We start from the raw sequence: 24497 nt of genomic DNA, 5'->3' as shown, positions 1-24497 counted from the left end.
TGGAAATGTCGTCACTGGGCTGCTGAGACCTGGGTTTAATTGAGGTGGCGCCCGGGAGTGGGAGGGAGCCCTTCTGGGGGGCCCTCCTACAGAAGGCATGGGACAGCTCTTGGGGGCGTCACAGCCTGGGAGCGTGTCTGGTCTGGGGTGCAGGGAGGCCCTTTTCTGCTTGGGCCTCTACCTGGTAAAGGGCCCTCAGGACTGGGGCCGAACAGCGTTAGGAGCCGGGCCTGGCACTTCTTGCTCCTGGCAGAGGGCTGACGGTGAGTGGGGCCAGAGCAGTCCCACCTTGGGGTCCTTGCACTGGCCCTGGGGGGCCTGGAACTACGGTTGCCTCTAGGTTGGGGCGCCATCAGGGGTTGTCTGCAGCACCTCGTCCATGGGGCGTCCGTCAGGATCTGGTGTCGTCCAGGGGCAGACTGTAGGGCATGAACCTCGCCTTCAGCGACAGGACCTCACCACCACTCCTGGAACAGCAGCACCTCCAGGGAGCCTCACCTGGAGAGAGGGAGAAAAGGGCATCCCACACAACCGAGGGGTGGAGGGCGGGCCTCGCAAGGGACCTTCCCCTCCGTGGGAGAACCCTCGGGACTGTGGATGAAGGGTGTACAGTGGCTGTCCCTTCCCCGACGCGTACAGTGGCTGTCGGCGCGGTTTCACAGCCCCTTGGGGTAGCAGCAGAAGGACGTACAGTGGCCGTTCCCTCCCAGGAGCACACAGTGGCCATCGCTGCGGGTCTCCCTGCCCAGTGAGAAGTAGCTGAGGGAGATACAATGGCCATTCCCTCCCCGGTACGTACAGTGGCCGTTACCAAGGGGCTACTCCCATAGGAGGAGGAGGAAGTGGATGAGGGATGTACAGTGGCCGTTCCCTCCCTGACGCATACAGTGGCCGTCATCGTGGTTCCACTCCTCCTGCCTTTGCCTGTCAGTGTGCGCTCAATAGCTGCCACACTGAGGCAGACTCCAGACGGGGCTGCAACACAAGGATGCACAGTGGCTGTTCCTTCCCCGATGTGTACAGTGGCTGTCGTCGTGGGGCTGCAGGGGGAAACAGCTAGGGGACGTACAGTGGTCGTTCCCTCCCTGGTAAGTACAGTGGCTGTTACCACGGTGCTGCCTGGGACTGTATCTGGAGCAGTCCCATCCCGATCCTGGCGAGGGCTGCTCCAGCAGGGGAGTAGTCTTTTTTCCCTGCGATGTTGTAGTTGAGCAGGTTGAGGCGAAGAGGGACATATGGCCGGAGTGTACCTCGGCCCGTTTCGTTCTCGGGCCAGGCAACTGTCATCCGGCCCACCGTTGTGCCCTCCTGGGGTGGGGGTGGGGATGCGGCTCCATAGCAGGGTGGGGGGTCTCGCTGCGGGAGCACGCATATAATGACATACCTGACCTATTGTGGTAATATTGCCTGTGACACTGTGTGGGAAGGTGAAACCACGTGTATAAGCCAGAACTTGCTGAACTAGGTGGAAAGTGATTGTTGCATATATATTTCTAAGTCATTGTAAGTTCCTTAGTTTTGCTCGTAGAACAGTGTATGTTTGTCTTTTTGATAATATATAAGTATGCCTTTGTCCAGTGGTGTTTGTGTTTTTCCTTCCTTGCCTGTGACTGACCCGGTCGAGAACAAAGAACCCAAAGTCGCACCGTACCTGAACCCGAAAAGTCGGGACTCAGAATGCGCTGCATAACAGCGTCTACTCTCCCTATTCAGTCCCAGCCCTGGGGACCGAACGCCCCACCGAGGCCCCACAAGAGAAGAGCCCCTCTCCATGCCGCCCAGCAGCCCACTCAAGACGACGCAAACCCTGAGAGTAGTCCCGTGCCCTCTATGGGAAGGCACACCCAAGGGGCACACCTGACGGGAGACCCCTCCCACACCCGGCCGACACCTTTGAGTCCATGACTTCAGCAGCCCTGTAGGAACTCTCCTGTCCCGAGATTGACTTTGTACCCAGACAATGTATTGTGCCTTAATGGTATCTACATTGTGGTTTAAAATGCCCGCCGCCGGACCATCCATCCCGCCACCCCCCACCCCACCACCGGGCCACCACCACCCCACCACCCTAGGAAGGGATAACTGGGAGGTTAATGACCCAGGGCAAAAGGGTCACCCAACTATCACTGACCTGTGCCCCTTCTCCCCGCAACTGCCCCAACGCCAGGTGAGCCTAGATCCGCAACAACTTCAATGGCGGGTTGACCATCGACAGCAGTGGGGTGGGACTGATCTTATATCAGTCCCTAGTAGTTTTGTGGTGACGACCACAGCTTCACCCCAGAAGGGCAGGAGGTCCCTTGGTGAGCCACGAGGTGTTCGCACCTGCTGCCACAGTGAGCCACGAGGGAACACCACCCTCTGCCACTATTCTGGTGAGCCATGAGGGTCCAGTACCCTCTGCCACAGTGAGCCACGAGGGAGAAATACCCTCTGCCACTACCAGGACAGGAGGTCCTTTGATGAACACGAGGGAGAAATACCCTCTATCACAAACAGGGCAGGAGGCCCAATAGTGGACTATACGGGGCCAACACCCCTAGCCACCCCAAGGGTAAGAGCCCCTTGTATAAAGCCAAAAGTGGGTCCCAGGGCCGATCGACCTGGCGTCACGGCTGTGTCGGAGACAAGAGAGAGAGTCGCCTCAAAGCTACCCTCCCTGTGTAAGAGAGAGAACACGGCCTCCGTGTGTCTTCTATCTTCAGCCAACTCCTGCAGGAGTAGCTGGACACCGCTAGGGAGAGTTGCCCCGAAGGAGTCCCCCGAGCAAAGACCAAGTCCCAGTCGGGACCTACCTCCCACTCCCGGGAGATTCTTGTCTCCCCCAGGCACCAGCAGGAGACGAGGCCGCAGCCCACACCTGACGGCGCGTCCCCTGACAGACCTCCACAGTCCCCGGACCCCCAGGCGAGCCCAGCAGCCTACCAACGCTGTCCTCCTCCCGCCCCGGAGCCTCCGACGCCAGACACGACTTCTCCACCTGTTTGGCTCCAGTCCCGAGGGCCACCACACCAGGTCGAGGCCCCACATAGACGGGCCTCCCTGCACCACGACGACGAGACCCCGAGAGGAGGGTCTACATCAGGTCGAGGCCCCACATAGACGGGCCTCCCTGCACCACCACGACGAGACCCGAGAGGAGGGTCTACATCAGGTCGAGACCCCAGGCAAGAGGGTCTCCCTGCAACGCCTCAGCGGATCGGACCCGGGTCGAGTCTCCCCCCAGCGGGTACGGTGATTCCCGCCACGAGTAGAGCCCCCGGAGGTCCCTCCTATAAGTGACAGAGTGATATCGCCCCAGAAAAACGGGTAAGATCAGTGACATCCCTTCCTATACCCGAGAAAGTGAAACCGGAGCAGTGACAGTGTAAGCTAGGGGGATTCAACTTATAAGTGCCCGTGATTACCACAAACTCACCTGCCCTTTACTAAAGACTATAATTCCGAAACAGTGAGTTTAGTGTTGTTCCCCCAGCCCAGAATAGAGAAGTTCCCCTTGCCAGAGTACCCGAGTGGCGAATGTCACCGCGCCCAGCCCAACGAGTCAATTGTCGTGATCCGTCCCCCCTGCCTTTTTATAGTAATATTCCTCCCCTGGACCATTAAACCTATATATTCCTCTTGTGCCAGTGAACTAAGATCTTTTGGGCTTTGATGAAAGACAGTCACGTCCACTTATAGAACCCCAACCCATTGTAAGTGTAATTACAGTGTATATTAAATATCCCGTGTTATCTTAACGTAACTTTGTATATCTGTATCCCCTGTCCAGAATATCATTCTATGTAATATTGTAACGGTGTTAGAATTAAGGTAATAGATGTGTTAAAGGTGGACTGCCTAGTTTTTATGTCCTGTTCCTTTGTTGGTGCTTTACTTCCGGTCCGGAAAGAGGACCCCGCTCAGTCGCTAGTGTTTCTAGGACGAGGAGTCGGCCTAAAAACACTCAGCATAACATGGTTTGTAAATTTAAGATAATACACGTGTAAGATTGATTGACCAGAGTTTTTATGCCCTGTTTCTCTCATGGTGTATTCTAGGTCCGGTCTCGAAAGAGAATCCCGGCTCAGCACTTGTGTTCTTAGGGCGAGGAGTCGACCTAAAAACACCTCGCATAACAATCTGTTCATCCAAGAACTTGGTATAGGTGAGCTGGCAGAAAAATACTTGTTGATCCACGATCCTGGTAAATTTGACACTTCCCCTACACCCGAATCTCGTTAGGCCTAGGAGATTTCATAACGCCTCTTCCAAGTGATTTATTTTGTTATACATTTATTATTGTCATGTAAATTTCTGGATCAAACTAAGTAGGGAGCTAGAAATGTATAAATAACTTGAAAATTAAAATTAAAACACAGTACACCTCATAACTCATTAATACGAAGTCACCTATGCTAGTATACGGACAAGGATGACGACAGACGGAGGCTTGCGACTTGCGTGTAGGTTATTTAACTCGCCGCTAGAGTGGAGCGAGGTAGAGTTCACAGCAGTTCATATTTTTTAGAATTCACTTTCTACCTAATTACACAGTGTCATGGCGTCGAGAAGAGCTCTACATTTTGTCTTCAAGATAGGCGACAGAGCTGCCACGGCCAAATTCTACAGGGATATTCTAGGCATGAAGGTGAGTGGAGGGAAGAGGTTGGCTGACAGGAGGCAGATTACAATGTGTTTTAAAGCGACGTATATTTGTTCACAAAAAGTAACCTGCCTATGAAGGTAATGGTTTTACAGAGCTTGGGAAATGCGTAAGTTAGCAGTGTTGGTTATATTAGAACTACATCAATTTTACACACTATCTATCTTAATTGCTAGACGCCATAATCCCGTAAGGGGTGGCTATTTTACTGTTTTGCGGGGAGGGGCACTAACCCTCCACCAACCCACTTGTTGACATAGGGAGCACGTGTGGTCTGGTTATATGGTTACCACCCAGCGTTGTAAATGGTTTCTTGGCTTAAAGGAAACCATTTGGCTTGTCACTCAATGTAAAGGAACCTGTAAAGGAAAGAAAAGCAATAAGAAGTGACAGGAAAGATGGGAGAAACAGGAAGAGAGGAGGGTAGGCACAGAAAAAGAATGATAAAGGCTAAGGAAGAAGTAGGCAGCACTACATCAAGTGAGTGGATGATGGTCGCCACCACAACTTCATTAACTTTGCAGGCAAGCCATGCATATCGGGAGTTAATTAAACCAAGGTTAGGAGAATGCAGGCTAAATTCAACAGAAATCTAATAGGAGGGACTGGGCTGCCTGACAAGGTTTGACCGGGTGAAAAAAATCTGCTGTAGGTTAGGAGTGTTAGTAGCATAACTAGCCTACTTTGTTTTCCCTCAGATTGTATCCAATTTCCTTTAGCAGTAGGTTTAAAAGGCTTTTATGTGTAATTTTGACCTTGGGTTATTGAACTGTCAAGTTTACTGGCAGGCCAAGTCTTAGTGGAGCTACCTTAACCTTGAAAACAACATCCTTGTAAACTTGGCAGCTATCATATTTGTTTCTGCAGAATTAGGAAGGATTATGGCATCTGGGAATAGATAGATAGATAGAATTAGGAAGTAAAAAGTGAATCTCACTCAGATGAATCTTAATCCATGCCGCAACTCTTTAACAGCTTAGAGATGGAGTTGTACTATATTTTGTCAGTTTGTGAACATTAATGAGGCTAGTAGTGACATGTCATATTGTAAAGTGTTACATCCCGTTCCACACTGCCACAGGCTCCAACAGCAGTAGTTCAGATTAGAGGGGATGTTGCCCAGTGAATTGTTCTTCTTAGAGGCAGCTTTTCAGTTTAGCTACAACAGCGCATATCAGCTCAGGCATTGTAAAGAAACACTGGCTTCTTAAGTTCGTTGTCTTTATTTTCGATAGAATTACAGTTAATGCTTGCCAACTTCACTGTTTTCACAAGTACTGGAGCAATGCAAGCTACATTGACACTGAACTATACTCAAACTGAAACGAAAGTGACTCCCTTAAGCTCTTCCACCCCCTTACATAACCTTGCATTACACATGAAGCTTCTAGTTTACGCTGGCACCTACAGTTACCAAATCAGAGACATCAAAAACATGCCAGAGTATACTTACACTGTATAACACTAAACTATGTAGCATGCAGATTGAGATGGAAATACATAACAAGCACATATATAAAATGGAGAAAAAGTGCACAAAAATTATTGTACAACTTACAAAATACCTCCACTCACAATAGCATGCTAACTGGCAACTCGACACGTAACTGAAAAAAGAAACGAAAAATACTGAGAAACTTCCGGTACTTCCTATCCAGCAAATCCTGCTTCCCAACAAAAGGTTACAAGTGGAGGCAAGTACTAGGAGAAGTAAACTGAAGTTAAGTACAGTATGGTGAGTAAAAATGTTCAGTCTTGCAGATGTTGAAAACGTTTTGGCAACAACAAAGTTTAGTCGTAGTATTAGGGTGGCCACTTCCAAAAGCCCCCAAAGGAGAACACTGCTGCAGCTCAGCAGACTTGAAATGAAAGTTGTAGCCCATATGCAAATCTGTTGCCAGATATTGATTTTTGTGGAGTGGTTCTGACAATAGGACCTCCTGGCATGTCTATCTCAACTCATCAGTTACTTTATTTCCCTTGACACATCATTCTCCATTAGTGGTCCCTTGGTTATCGTGCATAATTGGTACCGCGCCTAGTATGTGATAATGAACACAAAATGGAAAGCACAAAACCTATATGATTTATTCTAATTCATACAAGGCATGTCACCAGTAAACACAAATTTTCTCCATTACAGCAGTTTAGACCCACAAACACATACCGGTACTATGATGGGAAATATCAGAAACACACTTAAGCATTTTTAGGTTACGGTACTGTAATAGAAAATTATGAAAAGGGCTCAAAAAGGAAGAAACATATCATGTAGAAATCTGATTTGGGCTTGAAGTAAAGAGTTCTGAGGATAGAAAGTTCATGGTCACCACCATCTTGGATTACCCTAATTCCTCGGGTACGGTAGGGCCCCATCTTTGAATCCCTCAAAACCATCAGAAACCACAGATTTTGCACCATCAGTGTTGGCTATAATCAGCTAAGGTGCATAGTAATTCCCCCCCCCAAAAAAAAAAAAAAAAAAAAAATTATGCAATAATGGCAGAGTGGAGATCTTCATTTAGCAGTGAATGAAAGCTGCAAAAACAAAGTGCGTGATAATGAGGGGATCTCAGTGCTTGTGCTCTTGCATATTTACAGTACATTTCCATCTTATTTAGGTTTATCTCTCTTCCTTGTACTGTATATACCTCTAGTCAGTGTTAGTCCTATAGGAATGCCAAGATGAATGTGGTTGCTCAGTACAGTACTGTAGTTCACTGATTTCAGGATGGTGTTTTGTGCATAATAGTGTAGAAATTACATCCTTTTTTTAAAAAAGATTTTGTCTCTCACCATACACATAGAAGTAAAATACCGTAATTGTTTAGTTTATAAAGGCTTCAGCATGTTTGCATGCATCAGCCTTGGTCACCTAATAGTGACTCTACATGGTGCTCAATCTCTGACAGTCTCCCTGTCTTTGAGGTCACACTTTGTTATTTTGTCACAGATCTTTTTTGGTCTGCTTCTTGCAACTCTACCCCCGACAGTCACACTTAGCTCAATTTCCACGCCCATTTGTCATCCTCCATCCTCTCCACATGCCCAGACCATCCCTTTCTCATCACAGCGTCAATACATTCCAGTCCCATTCTTCCTCAACTCTTCACACTTGATACTAACTCCCCCAGGCCTCGCATTCAAGGACCCACTTCACACCAATCTTATCAGTGTCGTTTCTGTATGTTTGAGCCTTTGATAATCCTCTTCCTTTACTGCCCAGGTCTCACTACCATACAACATTATACTTATAACTCATGCTGCATGCAAGGATCCCTTAGCACAGAAGGAGAGTCCTTTTACTGTCAGGAGAGGCAACGGCTCCCTGAACTTCCTCCAGTCACTCCTTACCCTAGCCACAGAGCTAGCTTCAGCCCCACCCCAGCATATAACATGCCCCCCAAATATCCAAACTCCTCTACACACTCAAGAAACATATAGAAAGATTAATCCTCTAATGTCTGACACTTCTACATGCTCTCCCTGACACACCACACACATGAAATCAGCATTATCTTGCAGTCTATGCGTAATACCACTACATGACTTAGGCACCCACTTATTACAAACTGTGCACAGGATGAAGTTTCTTCCCACACCCTTGTGGCAAACCTTGCATGGCCCCACTCTGTCTGCCTTGACAGTACCACCACCAGCCCTAGATGTCATCACTTGTCTTATCCGCATTTACTTTTGAACCCTTGTGCCCCATTCTGTCACTCCATTTCCTACCTCTTTCCTCCTCCTCCCCTTCATTCTGTGCAGTCAGCACCAAATCATTGGCATACATCTCCCATGGGAGTCCATTTCTGAAGTAATGTGAGAGAACTTCAAGCACCACAACAAAAAATAAGGTGCTCAAGACTGATGTTCGCTAACATTCACTGAAAACTCATCACCCAAGTTTCCATTCACTTTCACCTGGGTGCTAGCACCCAGGTACATAGTCATAATCACTCTAACCAGCCACTTCTTGATTTCAGGCTTTCTCCTTGCCCACTTGACCATCTCCTTAGGGACTCTGTCAGAGGCCTTCAAATCGACAGAAACAAAAGTGCTGCTCTTTTCTTTCCTATATAATTTTCCTGAAGCTCCCAGACAGTGAATATTTCATCATGGGTTCCTTGCCTGGTATAAACCTAAAGTACATCTCAACATCATTTGATAATAGTAATGATAATATGATACTGCTTGCAAATACCAGACAAGAACTTGGTAGAGTAGGGTAGACTAGTGCAGAGTTTTGCTGATGTCTGTGAGCATCGTGCCTTGAGAGCAAATATAGAAAGGAGTAAAGTGATGGTAATTGAGAGGAAAGGTGACTCCGAGTGTGATGTTACAGTAAACGGGGAGAGACTGAAATTGATGAGAGTTCTAATGCCTGTGTACAATGATAGAAAAGAGAGGAAAATGTGCAAAAGAAATGGAAAGTAAAGTGACACAAGGAAGGAAAGTACCTGGAGGTATGAAGGCCTAGATAAGAAACAGAGGCATGAGTGCTACAGCTGCGCAAGGCTTACCGTATATGAAGCAGTGTTAGTGTTATCTTTAACATATGGATATGAGCTTATGGGGTGGCATGAAAATGAAAAGTCAGAAGATGGGATTGCTAAGGAATGTTTGTGGAGTACAGAGAGTGGGTAGGATACGAAATAATGTAATTTGTGAAAGATGCAGAGTGAGGAAGTCTGTGGACACCAGAATCGAAGAGAGTATACTGAGACGGTATGATCATGTGGAGAGAATGGATAACAATAGAGTTGTGAAAAGGGTATATCTGAGTGAATTTTAAGGAAGGAGTCAAGGTAGGTCAAGGAGAAGGTGGAGGGATATGGTGGATGTGTGAAGAAGAGAGGTATGGAAGTCAGTGAGGCAAAGGGACTGACAAGAGGTCGAGCTGTTTGGATGAATGGTTTGAGAAGTGCATGATCAGGGATTTGACACCCCTTTTACACGTGACAGTGTTCGGATTGACTGTTGGATACGCTTATGTGAAGCTACAGGATGTGGTGAAAGTTTTTTTGGTGTATCAGATAGAGCCAGGATTCTGGGGGCTCGAATGATGAGTGAATGGAAGCATGGCCCATTTGACTGGGCAGACTTGGGCTGTCTGGACATTGCTACTCCTCACCCTGCCGTAGGATGGGAAAGGAGGTCTGGATGATGGTGACGATGATGAAGCACTGAAAATTCAGGCCCTAAGCTGTCATCACAGCGTCGCTTAGTATGCCTCCACCTTGCGCACGGACTTGCCATACAACCTACAGGACCTTGATGGCCTAGTCAGTTGACCTACCCATTATACTATATCACATACAAAGTGGGCTCAGGAGATATGGCACCCAGATGGAAAAGATAAGCCAACCCTGTATGACTTTGACCTAGTTTACCGAATCAGTTCATCATCTCCTCATACTGTGCTGGATGGAAATCCGTCAGTGGCTTTAGGAGATAACGCGCCCATCATAGTGTTACGGACACATGAATCCATGCACGTGCCCATCTACACACACATGGACAGACAGACCAATCACTGAATGCCTTCTCCACCATAGATGGGAGGAGGCATAAGAATGATAATGATAATGATAATAGTGCAATAATAATAATAATAACCAATAATTTACTCATTTCATTCATCATCCAATCCTACGTTGCCCCATTAGGAGCGTAGGAGCCAGGGGCTAGGCAAGTTGGTCTTGACATTTAAGATGAGAGATACCAGCCTCACTCATCTCTGAGTGGCAATACGTTAGCAATAAACCCCAACCATCCCTTGGATATAAACCTTCACCGGCTCAATCCGACTAGAGCTCCGTAATTACCCACTAAACCACCAGGTGCCAAAGTTTGGTTATATGGTTACCACCCTGTGTAGTAACTGGTTTCCTGGTGTACAGAAATCTATTTGGCTTGTCACTCAATATAGAGTCACCCACAGGCAGAAGGAAGAGGAAAGAATGAAGGAAAGACAGAAAAGGGAATGTAAAGTCACATGTAGGCAGAAGGACAAGGAAAGAATGAAGGAAAGAAAGACAGAAGAGGATGGAAGAAAAGAAGGGCGGAGGAGAGGAATGGACAGACACCCAAGAGCAGCACTACATCGTGAGTGGATGGTGAGTGCCCCCACCTACCACAGTAGTAGCAATAGCAATAATAATAATAATAATAATATTAATGGTAATAATAATGATAATTTCATTCACAGCACTGGAATATCAGTTTTTTAAAACTGATTAAACTGAAGCAAAACAGTTCAAACCTGCAACCCCAAATGAAAACTATAATGCACAACATATTCATCATAGATTGATGACTGGATGAGATACATCCGTCATTTATCAAGTATGAGTATGCTTACATTTATCAGACCATTGTAATATATGTTAATATTTACCTGCTTGAGTCAGTAATGCATAAACTTGTGTAGAATGAAAACTAAATCTAATCAGCTCAAAAACCCAAAAAGAAGGACAACAAATAAACGTCCAGCCAGTGGTTGCATTGGACGAAGGACATGGAGCCCAAAACCCAGATGCCTGGCCATCCTATGTTGTACAAAACATTATGATCTAAATTTTGCAGAAATTACCAAGGCTAGAGCCTTCTGCAGTGATACTGAACTTAGTTTATTTCAGTAATGTTAAATCTCTCACCCTGGTGTCTTGTGCTATATTTTAACTAATGACAGATTATCTAACTTAGCTTCAATGAGCAGGAGCCTTCTGCCGTGATACTGAACTTTGTTTATTTCAGTAATGTTAATTCTGTCACCCTGGTGTCTTATGCTTTATTTTTGTTAATGATAGATTATCTTATTTAGCTTCAGTGAGTTAGTTCCCTTTGGTTGTAGAAGTTGAAGGTAATTGATACTTGTAAATCATAGTATACTTCACCAAAATGGGGAATGGTTAATAATGGCCATGGCTTTCCCTTTGAGGATAAAGTCAACCTTGCACTGTATGTAGTATGGACCGATACAGATACAGATTGACAAGATATGTTACTGCACCACAATAATTTTCATGAAGTTTCTCCTTCCAGGTGTTGCGTCATGAAGAATTTGAAGAGGGATGTAAAGCTTCTTGCAATGGGTATGTGTTATGTATATTCTGAGTAGCCTATATATACAGTACAGTATATCCTGTACTGTGTTTACCTATTTGTAGTATACAGGAATTGAGCAATGCTCGTGTTGTCCTGTCACCATATCCACATTTATCTAGTCTACTTTTACACACATGAATGTTTTTTTCCTGCACCACCTTTTTGTCTAAGTCATTCCAAATATTTATGTATTTACCTAATAAACCTAATTGTGATATACATGAAATGTGCTATGCTCGTGGGTTCCTGTCGCTGTTTCTCAGTAAGTCAGATTTAGCTTTAAACTCGTTTAAGTTTTCAGACTGGATGATCACTTTGTCCAGGCTATTCCATAAGTCTGTACTTCTGTAAGGAAAGCTATATTTCTTGATAACCTTCAAGCAGCTTGACTTTTTCGATTTCATTCCTTGTCCTCTTGTTGCTCTCTTATCCCATACAAACAGATCTTCTCGGTCAATTTTATCTACGCCTATCATGTTCTTAAACACTGCAATCATGTCTCCCCTCTTTCTCCTTTCCTCTAAGGAAGGCAAATCCATCTTTTCCAGGCTCTCTCTGTATGACAGATCTGCCAGACTGGGGACCATCTTGGTTGCTGTTCTTTGTATTCTCTCAATCTTGTTTATATCTTTCTTTTCGTGTGGGGACCACACTATCGCTGCATATTCTAACCTGGGGCGGATCATGGCCACTATCAGTTTTTTTCATCATCTCCTCATCCATATAATGAAATGCTATTCTTGTGTTAGTCAAGAGTTTATACGTCTCTCCAACTATCTTGTTAATGTGTTTTTCAGGTGACAAACTATCTTGGACCATCACTCCCAAATCTTTCTCTTCTCTCGCTTTTGTGATTAATTCATTACCCAACAAATAATTCAGTGATGGCCTCCTGGTACTTTTACCCATTTCCAATATTTTACATTTCTTTACATTAAATTTCATTTCCCACATCTGGTCCAATCATGTATCCTATCCAGATCCACCTGCAGCATTTTACAATCCTCCTCAACCTCTATCTTCCTCAAGATCTTTACATCATCAGCAAACAGACTTGCATGACTGTTCACTCCATCTACCATATCATTTACGTAAATCAGGAACATTACTGGCGCCAACACCGAGCCTTGAGGGACTCCACTTGTTACTTCCCTCCATCCAGACATCCTCTTCTTTATTACTGTCCTCATTTGTCTGTCTTTCAAAAAGTCTCTCATCCATTCCAGGAGTTTCCCCTTCAGTTCTCATATATATTCTAGTTTCCACATAAGTCTCTTATGAGGTACCTTGTCGAAGGCCTTTTCTAAGTCTAAGTACACGCAATCCACCCAACCATCTCTTTCCTGTACCAAGTCAGTTGCTCTTGAGTAAAAACTCAACAGGTTGAAAACACATGACCTTACACTTCTGAATCCAAACTGACATTCAGCCCAAATATTCATCTCTTCTAGATATTCTGTCCATCTGTCTTTCAGGATTCTCTCATATAATTTTGTGACCATGCTGGTTAGAAACACTGGTCTATAATTCAGGGGTTCTTCCCTGTTTCCTCCCTTAAAAATTGGTACCACATTTGCCCTCTTCCATTCTTTTCGCACTTTCCCCTCTTCCAGAGAACACACGATTAAACTGTGAATTTTATCCTCCAGTTGTTCTCTGCATTCCTTCAGTACCCAATTAGAAATTCCATCAGGTCCTGGGGCTATCCATACATCCTGAGTTTCCAGTAATTTATACACTTCCTGTACCTCCACTTTTATATCTTTTATCACCGGTACATTTCTAATCACTCCCTCCCCTTCCACAAACTCTTTTTCATTAGTGAAAACCGATTGGAAACATTTGTTCATTATTTCAGCTTGCGTTGCTGCATCTTTATAGACCTCTCCTTTTACTTTCAGTTTGGTGATTCCTTCCTTTTGTTTCAGTTTGCCGTTAACAAATCTAGAAAACAGTTTGGGTTCATCCTTGCATTTGTCTATATCTTTTTCAAAATTCCTTTCTTCTTCTCTACGTATTCTTGTGTATTCATTTCTAGTTCTTTTAAATTCTTCCTTTGTTCTGTTGTTACCTCTCTTTCTCCAGTTGTTCCACGCCTTATCTCTCTTTTTTTGCTATCATACGCCTTCTGTTAAGCCACTCCTTTTTCCTGTTTTCGTTCCCTCTTACTCTTGGTACATATTTTTCCAATCCCAAATTATAGAGGTCTAGAAAGATATCCCACTTCCTCTGTATCTCTCGTTTCTCTTACTTTTCTCCAATCCGCATTTTCAAAAAATTTTCTCAATCCTGTAAAATTTGCTTTCCCAAAGTTATATATATCTTCCCTGTCTATGAAGCTTGTCTCTTGGCTCGACGTTCCCTATTATCATCTGGAACTCTGTGACCACATGATCACTTTTTCCTATAGGACAGAAATATTTCAACGATTCTGTTACATCGGGTTCTTTGGTAAACAGTAAATCTAACCTTGTTGGTGTGTCCACACCTCGGAACCGTGTCTCTTTTTTGACCCATTGCGTCATCACATTATTCACTATTATATTTAATAATATAGTGCCCCACGAATCCTCGCTGCCACCTGAGTCCCATTTCTCACAGTTCTCCTCTTTACAGTTAAAGGCGTGGCTCAATCGGTAGTGAGGTGGCCTGACGTTGTAACGGACCCAGGTTCAAATCCCCGCTGGAGCAGGGAACAGTTTAAGGATTTGAATTTCATTAAATCAGGCTTTACTGATCTACCAGAAGACCCGCCGACATGTTGTAAAAATACCCCTGCTAATACCAATACACCAGTCCTGTATGAGACAGCCCTAGCATGTATTCAGTATGGACGGTGGGTGTTAGCGCCGGAGTGGTGACATGTAGAGGTGTATGGTATGTAGGAGGACTGCTGGGCCATGATAGCAGGCTGTGAAGTCTATGCCCAGAGTCAGACGCATTAAAAAAAAAAAAAAAAAAAAAAAAAAATTGTTGCTTTTCTCAATTATTTTTTGTAAATAACTAGTCATATCTGACAACATCTCCTGGTATTTGTCATCATTCCATGCTCTCGTCTTAGGGGGAACATACACTACCTCCGTATCTCTCATACCACACTCTCCAGTTTCTAATTTCATGTATATCACTTCAGCCCTGCCTTCTTCCATTTCCACAGTATCTACATTTATGTTGTTCTTCAGTGCTATCATCATTCTTCCTCCCATTTTTTCTTTTCTGTCTCTTCTCCACAGTTTGTATTTACCATCTCCCAAATGAACATCAGTATCTTCTCTTAATTTGGTCTCTACAAAGCACATGACATCAGGTTCATGTTCTCTCAAGAAATCGTTAATTTCAAGCCTTGCCGATGTTAAACCATCAACATTAGTATATACCACCTTCAAATTATTTTTGATGTTTTTTATACCCTCTTCTCTCCTTCTCTCCATCAGTACCACTTCCTCAATTTCTGATCTTTCAAAGCCATCCCCCTTAGTTTTCTTCACTTCTGTTTCCTCACATACCACTTCCATACTTTCATACCACGTTGAGTACACCGCTTCCCGCCCGATCAGCGAAGTTAAGCAACGTTGGGTCTGGTTAGTACTTGGATGGGTGACCGCCTGGGAACACCAGATGCTGTTGGCATCCCTACGTGTCAAGTGGGGTTGGTGGAGGATTAGTGCCCCTCCCTGTAAAACAATTAACTCTAAGCCATTGGCCACCCCGTCTGGGATACATGGCGTCTGGCAATGAATGAAAAAAAAAAAAACTCTCCAAAGAAAAGTATTACATTCTTCCCCTGTCCTGTTATCATTTTTTTCCTTTACTTGTTCCTTCAATGATTTTAAAACTTCTCTTTCTTCTTCATTCAAATCTTTTCTTATTATAATATTTTCCATCCCTGCCTGTTTGCTTAGTTTCCAGGTCACTTTAAGTATATCATTTACTACACTTTCTGATGACAACTTACTCTCATTGGTCTTGTTTCCCCTTTCTTATAAGGCCCTATCCTCCTTACTTCCTCAATTTCTTTTACCCACTTGTCTCCTTCGGGATCAATCTTGCCTGATGTTCCTCTCACCAGGTTTGTGTCTTTCTCGAGTCTCACGCATCTAACTTTTTCTTCCTCCTCCCTGTTTCCAAATATTACTACACATCTGTTCCTTTCTACAGTTTCTCTCACTATTTTCTCTTTTTTCTTCAGTATTTTCACTACATTTTCTTCCATTTTTTTCTTGTTCATTTCCCTTTCTTCCTGGATGATTTCTCTTAACCCTTTAACTGCGGGCTTGATTTGCTTTTTCTTGCGGCACCCGCGGTCATATTCGCGCTCTGACAGACTCTCTAAAAATATTTGCCAAAAATCAGTTATTAGTCCTAGGTTATTAAAATCACAAATGCTCATGGCACATACCTTCAGCTTTCTCCTAGGGTGTTTGTTGAGCCTTCGTCGAGTACCGTAGGACTTGTGGAGACCTCTGAAGTTGGGTAATGAAGTCTCCACTTTACACTTCCTGACAACTCGTAATATGATTACCACAGCCTGATATCACTAGAAACACTATTCTATGATTCTCAAATAGTGTGGAATCCATATTCTGAAAAAAAAAAAAAAACACTGTGAAAGCAATGAAAATTACGAGGGCGTGTGACCTTCCCACTTGCGCTAGTTTGCCGCTGGTGTTGTCATTTATTATTCATAAAAACACTCACAGTATATATTTCTGTTACTATATAACACTTATATATATCTACAGTCTTTATCCATAAGTTTCCTTCAGTAATAGTAGTTTATTGTCACTGTAGGGATTCAATTTCTTTCAGTAAAATACGTAGCATTCACTTTCTCGTCCTATATACTAGCATTGAGAGTGAATGTCACTTTCACCTTCACTCTCATAACTCATAGTATTCATACATGCTAGAGTGAAACTTTCACTTTCATTACTCCTAGAATATATACTCGTATTCTTATAATACTACTCATTTACATTTCTATTTACGTTCTCTATTTTACATTATTTACATTTCTATTTTATTTACACTGTGTTATGCACTGTCACTTGAAGCAACTTATAAAACTATTTTCCACTGTTCACTTATATTTTCATTCATTGCTTTACTTGCTGTTTACACATTATTTACACATTATTTACAATTCCACTTGCACTGTTTTACTCAACATAAAGATCGTAGTCACTCTCTTTCAATTGTCAGCCCTTTACCTCTTTCCACATGAGGTTTAGTAGGGGGTAAAGGTCACAGGGCCTTTTGCATGGGGCTAAAAAGTGGCTGAAGTTAGCAGGAGCAAACAGACGTACCTTCACCTAGGAAGATGACAGTGAACTGATAGGGGTGGGCTGGGGTGGCCTACCTAGGGAAATGCATTACTGCCAACGTCAGGCTCTTGACAGCTGCTAATATATAGCAGTGAAATGATTAGCAGGAAATCTAGACAATACATTATAAATTAGGTAGTTCCAGGTGAATGTAAATATCGCTTAGGCTTCTCCCTTCCCTCCTTATATATATTTTTAATACAAGAATAGATTATACGGCATATTTCAAGGAGAAATAGACAGCGAAAGTTAGCGAACGAGTGCACATGAGGTGTTGTCAGGTGATAAGCCAATTCCAGGTGTATGGCACTCACACCTTATTTCTTTTTGGTATATATTATTTGGTATAAGAATAGGGCATAGAGCTTATTTCAATGGATGAAATCAGTGGAAAATTCCAGGGAAGATTTACTTAGCATAGCACGGCTAGGCAGGCGAGAGGAGAGGGTAATGGAGGGAAGGTAGGGAGGGGAGTCAAGAACGGGGAGAAATGGCTAAATTGTCAACAATGGATGGGAGTACAGATGAGATTAGGAGTGCTGACTAGTGTTGGACATTGGCAGTACTGATAGATGATACAAGCTACCACTTGAAAGCCAGGGGGAAATCAAAATAACACAGAATCGCAAAAGTGACGTCCCGTGGTATGATCCCTTGCTCCCAAGCGTCACGAAAGTGACACCTCGCAGTTAAAGGGTTAAGCTAACCACTTCTATTTGTTGTTCTTCTGTGAACGAGGAGCTTGGCCTCATAAATAGCGTGATGATATAATATTGATTTTATTCTTCTTTCAGATGATTTTAAAATAAGGGAGATCACTGGTAATGAAGAGCTTATTCTCTCTATTTCATAACTTTTATCCTAAGCTGAATACATTCATCAGGAGGTAGCAAGAATATTGTAATTTAAATATGACATACAGTACAGTACATAGGCTGGAGGGGTTGATGTCAGTACAATGAATGTTTAACTCTCAGTGTGACAGTTCTTTTTCACCATGCTCTCGGTACTGGTAGTTGGTTTTCATGTGAGGGGACTAGGCCACTTTCACAACTTGAGTACTATGTTGTGGTTGCATGAGATTCCGTAAACCAAAGGCCGGGAAACTTTTTAGGTTATTACCCCCAAATTTATTTGAGTAAAATGAAATTACCCTCAGATTTCAAAGAAACAAACAAACAAATTTAGCCACATCTGTGTACACATCTGTCAGTGGTGCAGTGGCTACGCAACAATTATCATGATACCGTACATGGTTTTTACATATTGTTCACTAAAACTTACATCATTTATGTGAAAAATAAGCAGTATACTCCTTGCATTACCTCTCATAATGTTGACATTACCCCCCCAATTTTTAGATTTACCTCATTAGGGTAATTTATCCCTATTCCCTGACTCCGGCAGTAAGCCATAGTTATGAGGCAGGAGTGAATCCTTGGTTTGTAGTTAAATCATTCCTCCAGTTATATTACATTTAGCTGTCAGTAGAGCAAGAAGAAGTTATGGATATCAGCTGACAACTGTAAATTAATTAAGTATTTTATCTGACAGTTTTTCTTTTGCTTCAGAGATACATTAATTACCATTCAGTACAAACCTCAGCACACTGGGAAATGCTGTTGCTGAAGACCAGACAGGAAGAATCATAATCAGTTAAGATAACTGGTACTGTACATTAATAATACAAAGCTAATGAAAGGAATGTAGTGGTCTCTAATTAATTTGTTAGCAGTCATTTTTTAAAATCTCAAAGCTAATGAAATGGATGAAATGGCTTCTAAGCCATTTTGTGTGCATAGTCTTTTAATTATTTATTTTGCTAGTGGTACCATGCGATGATCTCATTTAGCATAGGTATGTTCGTGGGCTTTAAGAGTTACCTAATTCCTTTGACCAGGGGCTTTAAGTTTTACTTTTATTTATATGTTTATTATCTCAGGATGATGATGTTCAACTTAGAAGATATCTTTTTGAACTGGAGAGGTCAGATGTAGACTTCATTAACTCCTTCAAGGTAAGAGAGACTTTTCCTTAAATGAATAAAGATGCATCTGATGGTAGCAAAAAAAAAAAAAAAAAAAGAAGAAGAAGAAAAGAGAGAAAAAAAAAGAAAACTGTTCTTTCGGCTGGAGGAGACTAATGAAAGCTCAGTCTAACCCCTGTCTCTCTCAGTTTTTCAAAAGCTGAATAAAATATTATGGCAGTAGGAAGATCAGACTTAAATGAATGTCATTGTATTTAGTGAGTTAATGACCTTTTTATTTTCAGGCCCTATGATGGCAAGTGGAGCAAGACAATGATTGGGTATGGCCCTGAAGACAACCACTTTGTTTGTGAACTGACATACAACTATGGAATCTCTCAGTATGCCCTGGGTTTGTACTTCTGATATCATGTTCATGATGGCGTACATTAACTGTCGGATCAGTAAGCTAACCAAAGAGTCCTCTTTCAGTATTTAGCCAGATGCCTTACCCCCAGAAAGGGTGACTAATGGCAAATTTCTTCCATGTTGCCATGTTGTCTGCCATCAGGCAACCCTACCTTTGTCTCAAACAGTGTATGAAAATTTTTGGACCCAGCCCTAGGCCCTTACAGTTTTGAGGGGACAGTATAAGACTGGATGATGGATGGATGGGTGTAAAGGATCATAGTGAATGATTGTGTGTCCTCTCCTTGAGCATGTTCTTGATGGTTTTTCCTCAGTTGTGCTTCGCTTTCCATGTTTTCCCTCAGTTATGGTTCGCTTTCCTTGTTGTTTGGATTCTCATCTCAATCTCTCCTTTGGCAGGGAAATAGGCTAGGGTGATACTGACGGTGTTCTGATTAAAATAGGAGAGTTAGGCCTTTAAAGTTGAGTCAGAATTCTGGAGACTTGCTCGATGTGTCAATGATAGTGTGCCCTAGGCATGCTGTTGATAGTTCCCCTCTTTCTTTGCTTTCTCTCTCCTTGTTTCTGGATCCTGCTCATCCCATCTTTAAGTGGAAAGAATATATTTGGATGTTGATGATAATGTCTTTCTTTCCTGTAATTGATGAAAAAATTAGGATAATTAAATTATCTATCTATCTGTCTATTAATGCCAGATGCCTCAATCCCATAAGGGGTGGCCACAAACAAATTGCCTCCATGTCGCCTTTCCCCCCGCCATTTCTCTACCCTGCTCCTAGCTCACACCCCCTCTCTCATATACCTCTCCTCTTCATCCCTCCATCCCATCCTTGGCCTCTCCCTCCCACTTCCCCTCTCCACCTCACTCTCATATACTCCCCTCATCAGTCTCTCACTCTCCATCCTCTCCATATGGCCAAACTACCTCAGTGTGTTTCTCCTAACGCTTCCTATCACATCCACACCGCAATGCTCCTTCACTTCCTCATTTGTCATTTTGTCTCTCCATGTGGCTGCACATGCTTCTCTCAAATAACTCATTTCCGCTACTCTCACTCTTGACTTCTGTCCCTCCAACATGGTCCAAGCTTCACTTCCATATGTTAGAATTGGTATCACAATACTGTCATGTAGTAACTTTTTCACTTCCTTGCTCACTTCCCTGTTTCTTATCACTGCTTTCAAGGAACCAGCAGCCTTTCTTCCTTGTTGTACCCTTTCAAGCACTTCACCCTTTAACCTTCCATCCTTACTCATCACACTGCCCAAGTACTTAAATGCACTCACATTTTCTATTTCCTCCTCATCCAACCTGACTGTATTTTCACTGATTTCACTTCTCTTGAAGACCATAACTTTACTCTTCCCTACGTTCGCCTTTAGAATCCGTTTCTTACACTCTCCCAAACTCATCCACTAAGCCTTGCAGCTCCCCTTTGTCTTCACTTAACAATACAGTATTATCTGCAAACATCAGTACAGGGAGTTTCCAAACACTGCCCTCTCTCACTAGGGCCACTTCATTATCCACTGCCTTACCTTGCATCTCTTTTATAACCCCATCCATATACGGATTGAATAGCCATGGAGAAATGACACATTCCTGTTTCAAGCCAACCTTCAAATAGAAAAATCCACTCAGTTCACTATCCGCACACACTGCAGCCATAGCACCCTCATACATACTCTTCATGGCCTTCAACAATTTCTCATCTACTCCATATATTCTTAAGACTTTCCACAATCCTTGTCTATCCACCCTGTCATATGCTTTTTCCAAATCCATGAAGACTGGATACTACTTCTTTCTCTTCTCTAAAAACTTTTCCACTAAAGATCCAGGAATGAATATATGTTCTACACAACCTCTTCCCTTCCCAAAACCTCCCTGTTCTTCTCCAATTAATTCCTCTGTTATTTCCCTAACTCTATCCATAAGTATCCTACCATATACGGTACTTTTCGTGTTACATGAAGAAGATGAATGCCCCTATGAATACTTCTTTTTCCCCTTTTCCTTTGTGCTGGGGAATAATTATACCTGACTTCCAATCCTCCAGGGGTCTACCTTCCACCTAGGCCAGTCTGCACATTGTCCACAATAATTCTACTCTCTCCCACATGCTTCAGCATTTCATCACACACTCCATCAATTCCTGGGGCTTTCCCCATTTTAACTTCCTTCATTGCTTCCACAACTTCCATCCTAGTGATTTCTTCCTCTCTTCTCACATTCCTCTGTTTCCCAGCCATTCCCCAGCCACTTACACTCGCATTACTTTCATTCTCAATGTTCAAGAATTCCTTAAAGTGTTCGCTCTATCGGCTCACTTTTCTCCCTTTTCCACTAGTCATCATCATCATCATCATCAGCATCCAATTCTACGTAGCCCCATGAGGAGCGTAGGAGCCTGACATTTAGGATGAGAGAGATCAGCCTTACTCATCGCTGAGTGGCATTACATGGGCAACAAACCCCAACCACCCCTTGGATATCCTTCACTGGCCCAATCCAGTTGGAGCACTGCAATTACCCACTAAACCACCAGGTGCCAATTCATGGTTATATAGTTACCACCCAGCGTAGTAAATGGTTTCTTGGTGTACAGGAAACCATTTGGGTTGGCACTCAGTGTAGAGTCACCCACAGGCAGAAGGAAGAGGAAAGAATGAAGGAAGGACAGAAGAGGGAGTGTAAAGTCACCCGTAGGCAGATGGATGAGGAAAGAATGAGGGAAAGACAGAAGAGAATGAAGGGAAAGATGGATGGAGGAGTGGAAAGGGCAGACACCCGAGAGCAGCACTACATCGAGTGAGTGGATGGTGAGCGCTCCTGCCTACCACAGTTCGCCACTATAGTCGGCCTTATGCCCGTTTGCGCGTGTGGTGTGGCCTGCACCTGTGTACAATGGTGCCACGTTTCCCCAACTTGCGATGTGAAACGGAAGCTATTTATGTACAAGGCATCACAAATTCGATAAATTCAGATGAATAAAACTTACACTTGTGTATTTTGATGGATGAATCAACAGTAATCTTATTATGCATAAAATATTTATACAGTAACACAGAAACATGGCATACATATTGTACAGTGTGGCTAAAAGAAATAGCAGTCACTTTTAATGTTTTTTAGCGTAGTTTTAGGGTGGGTAATAATATTACAGTTATGGATATAATAGAATGAGCCTGAAAAAAGAAGAAATATGCCAATATCCAAAGTAAAAGAAATAATTCATATAATTCTTGTGAGTGGCAGCACTGACAGATAGCTTCCCTACAGAGAGAGAGAGAGAGAGAGAGAGAGAGAGAGAGGCAGGAGAGGGGCATGCATTGAATGCATTGTCGGCATCACTAAATATAACAAAACCAAATTAACAAATGAAAGCACACTTATAAATAACTTATAAAAGAATCAAAAGTACTCAGGGTGGCTCACATTTCCCACCAGGAGAGAGAGAGAGAGAGAGAGAGAGAGAGAGAGAGGTCTGTCACTGCCTTCTTTGTATTCATTTGTTCCTTTGTACATACTGCACACACTGATATACATTGTTCCTATTGATGCACATATATCTATACACGTAATTTCTCTCTCTCTCTCTCTCTCTCTCTCTCTTCTAATACTGACCACGTGGTAGGTGAATCCAGCCCCCCCTTCCCCTTCCCTCCCTTCTTAATCCCTCCTGGGTGTCTCAGGTCAAATCCCCCTTCACACTTCCCCTCCCCCCTGGACCACCACCCCAACAAACCCACATCCACACTCCCACCCACACCTACACCCACACCCCACTACGTCGGGGTGTATGAATCAGTAACGTAACAAACCTCTCAGCAGACAGTAACTTTGACACTCCATCTACTACTAAATACTGTATAACAAAACCAAATTAACAGATGAAAGCACAATTATAAATAACTTATAAAAGAATCAAAAGTACTCAGGGTGGCTCACATTTCCCGCCAGGAGAGAGAGAGAGAGAGAGAGAGAGAGAGAGAGAGATAACGGTATAGAAAACGTGGCAACACTGTACACAGGTGCGGGCCACACCACAGCCGCAAACGTGCGCGAGTCCTACTATAGTAATCTACCATTTTTATCTTTCGCTCCCTAACTAACTTCTCTGGCACCCTGTCAAACTCTCTTTACCTCTTTCCGGAACATTTTCTTACATTCCCTCCACTTTACACTCAAATTCCTTCCAAATTCCTCATCCACTCTCCTCTTACTCTCTCTTACTAATCTTTTCACCTCTCTCTTCCTCTCTACACATAACTCTCTCTTTTCCGTCTATCAACTTCTTCCATGCCCCAGTTTATCATCCACTTCGTTTCGTTTTTAAAGGCTCCAACATGCTTGCATGTGTCGGCCTTGGTCACCTAATGGCGGCTTTCCATGCTGCACGATCCATTGCAGCCTCCCTGTTCAGTCCCTTAACCCTGAGGTCACACTTAATGACCTCGTCCCATGTCTTTCTCAGTCTACCCCTCGTAACCCTACCCCCAGTATTAACACTTCTCACTTTCCTCACCCGGAGGGTTAGTGCCCCTCCCCGGAAAACAACCAACTAAAAAAACAAACAAGAAGCCTCGGACAAGGACTGACCAAACAATGACGACCCAGGACCGGACAAAGGACTTGGTAATGAGTACATGGAATGTAAGAGGAGCGAATGATGAGGTGAAAGAGAGAGAGATTGTTCAGGTGCTTGAGGGTGCGAAAGTGGATGTATGTGGAATAACTGAAACAAAATGGAGAGGAGAAAGTGTGAGAGAATGGGAGTATGGATGGGGTATATGTGCAGGAGTAGGTGAGAATGAGAGGGCAAAGGAAGGAGTATGTATAGTTGTGAGTAAAAGATGGAAGAAGAGCATAAGACAGTATGGATCAGTTGGGTCAAGGATTGTGTGGGTAAAGTTGAAAGTTGGAATACAAATGTGGGCGATTGTGTGTGTGTATGCGCCAACGCAAGATCGTGCTAGAAGAGTGAGAGAAGAGTTCTGGACAAATGTGGAAGTGTGCATG

At 43.5% G+C, this 24497-nt stretch overlaps 1 protein-coding gene and 1 pseudogene across 1 annotated transcript in view; both read left to right on the top strand.

The window, feature by feature from the left end:
- The first annotated feature begins 4492 nt into the window (after positions 1 to 4492).
- Positions 4493 to 24497, top strand: part of LOC145402639 (glyoxalase domain-containing protein 4) — a 90143-nt gene continuing 70138 nt past the window's right edge. Inside the window, exons 1-3 of the mRNA XM_080274630.1 lie at positions 4493 to 4630; positions 11693 to 11742; positions 19351 to 19457. Coding sequence (XP_080130756.1) covers positions 4541 to 4630; positions 11693 to 11742; positions 19351 to 19457 — 247 coding nt within the window. The 5' untranslated portion in view covers positions 4493 to 4540. The remainder of the gene's footprint in view (positions 4631 to 11692; positions 11743 to 19350; positions 19458 to 24497) is intronic.
- Positions 15267 to 15384, top strand: LOC145402769 (5S ribosomal RNA; annotated as a pseudogene).

Source organism: Coenobita brevimanus, chromosome 58 (genome assembly GCF_032717465.1).
Source record: "Coenobita brevimanus isolate Jiangsu-jjx chromosome 58, ASM3271746v2, whole genome shotgun sequence".
NCBI lineage: Eukaryota > Metazoa > Arthropoda > Malacostraca > Decapoda > Coenobitidae > Coenobita > Coenobita brevimanus.
The sequence above is the reverse complement of the archived record's forward strand: the minus strand, read 5'-3'. Positions and strand labels throughout refer to the sequence as shown.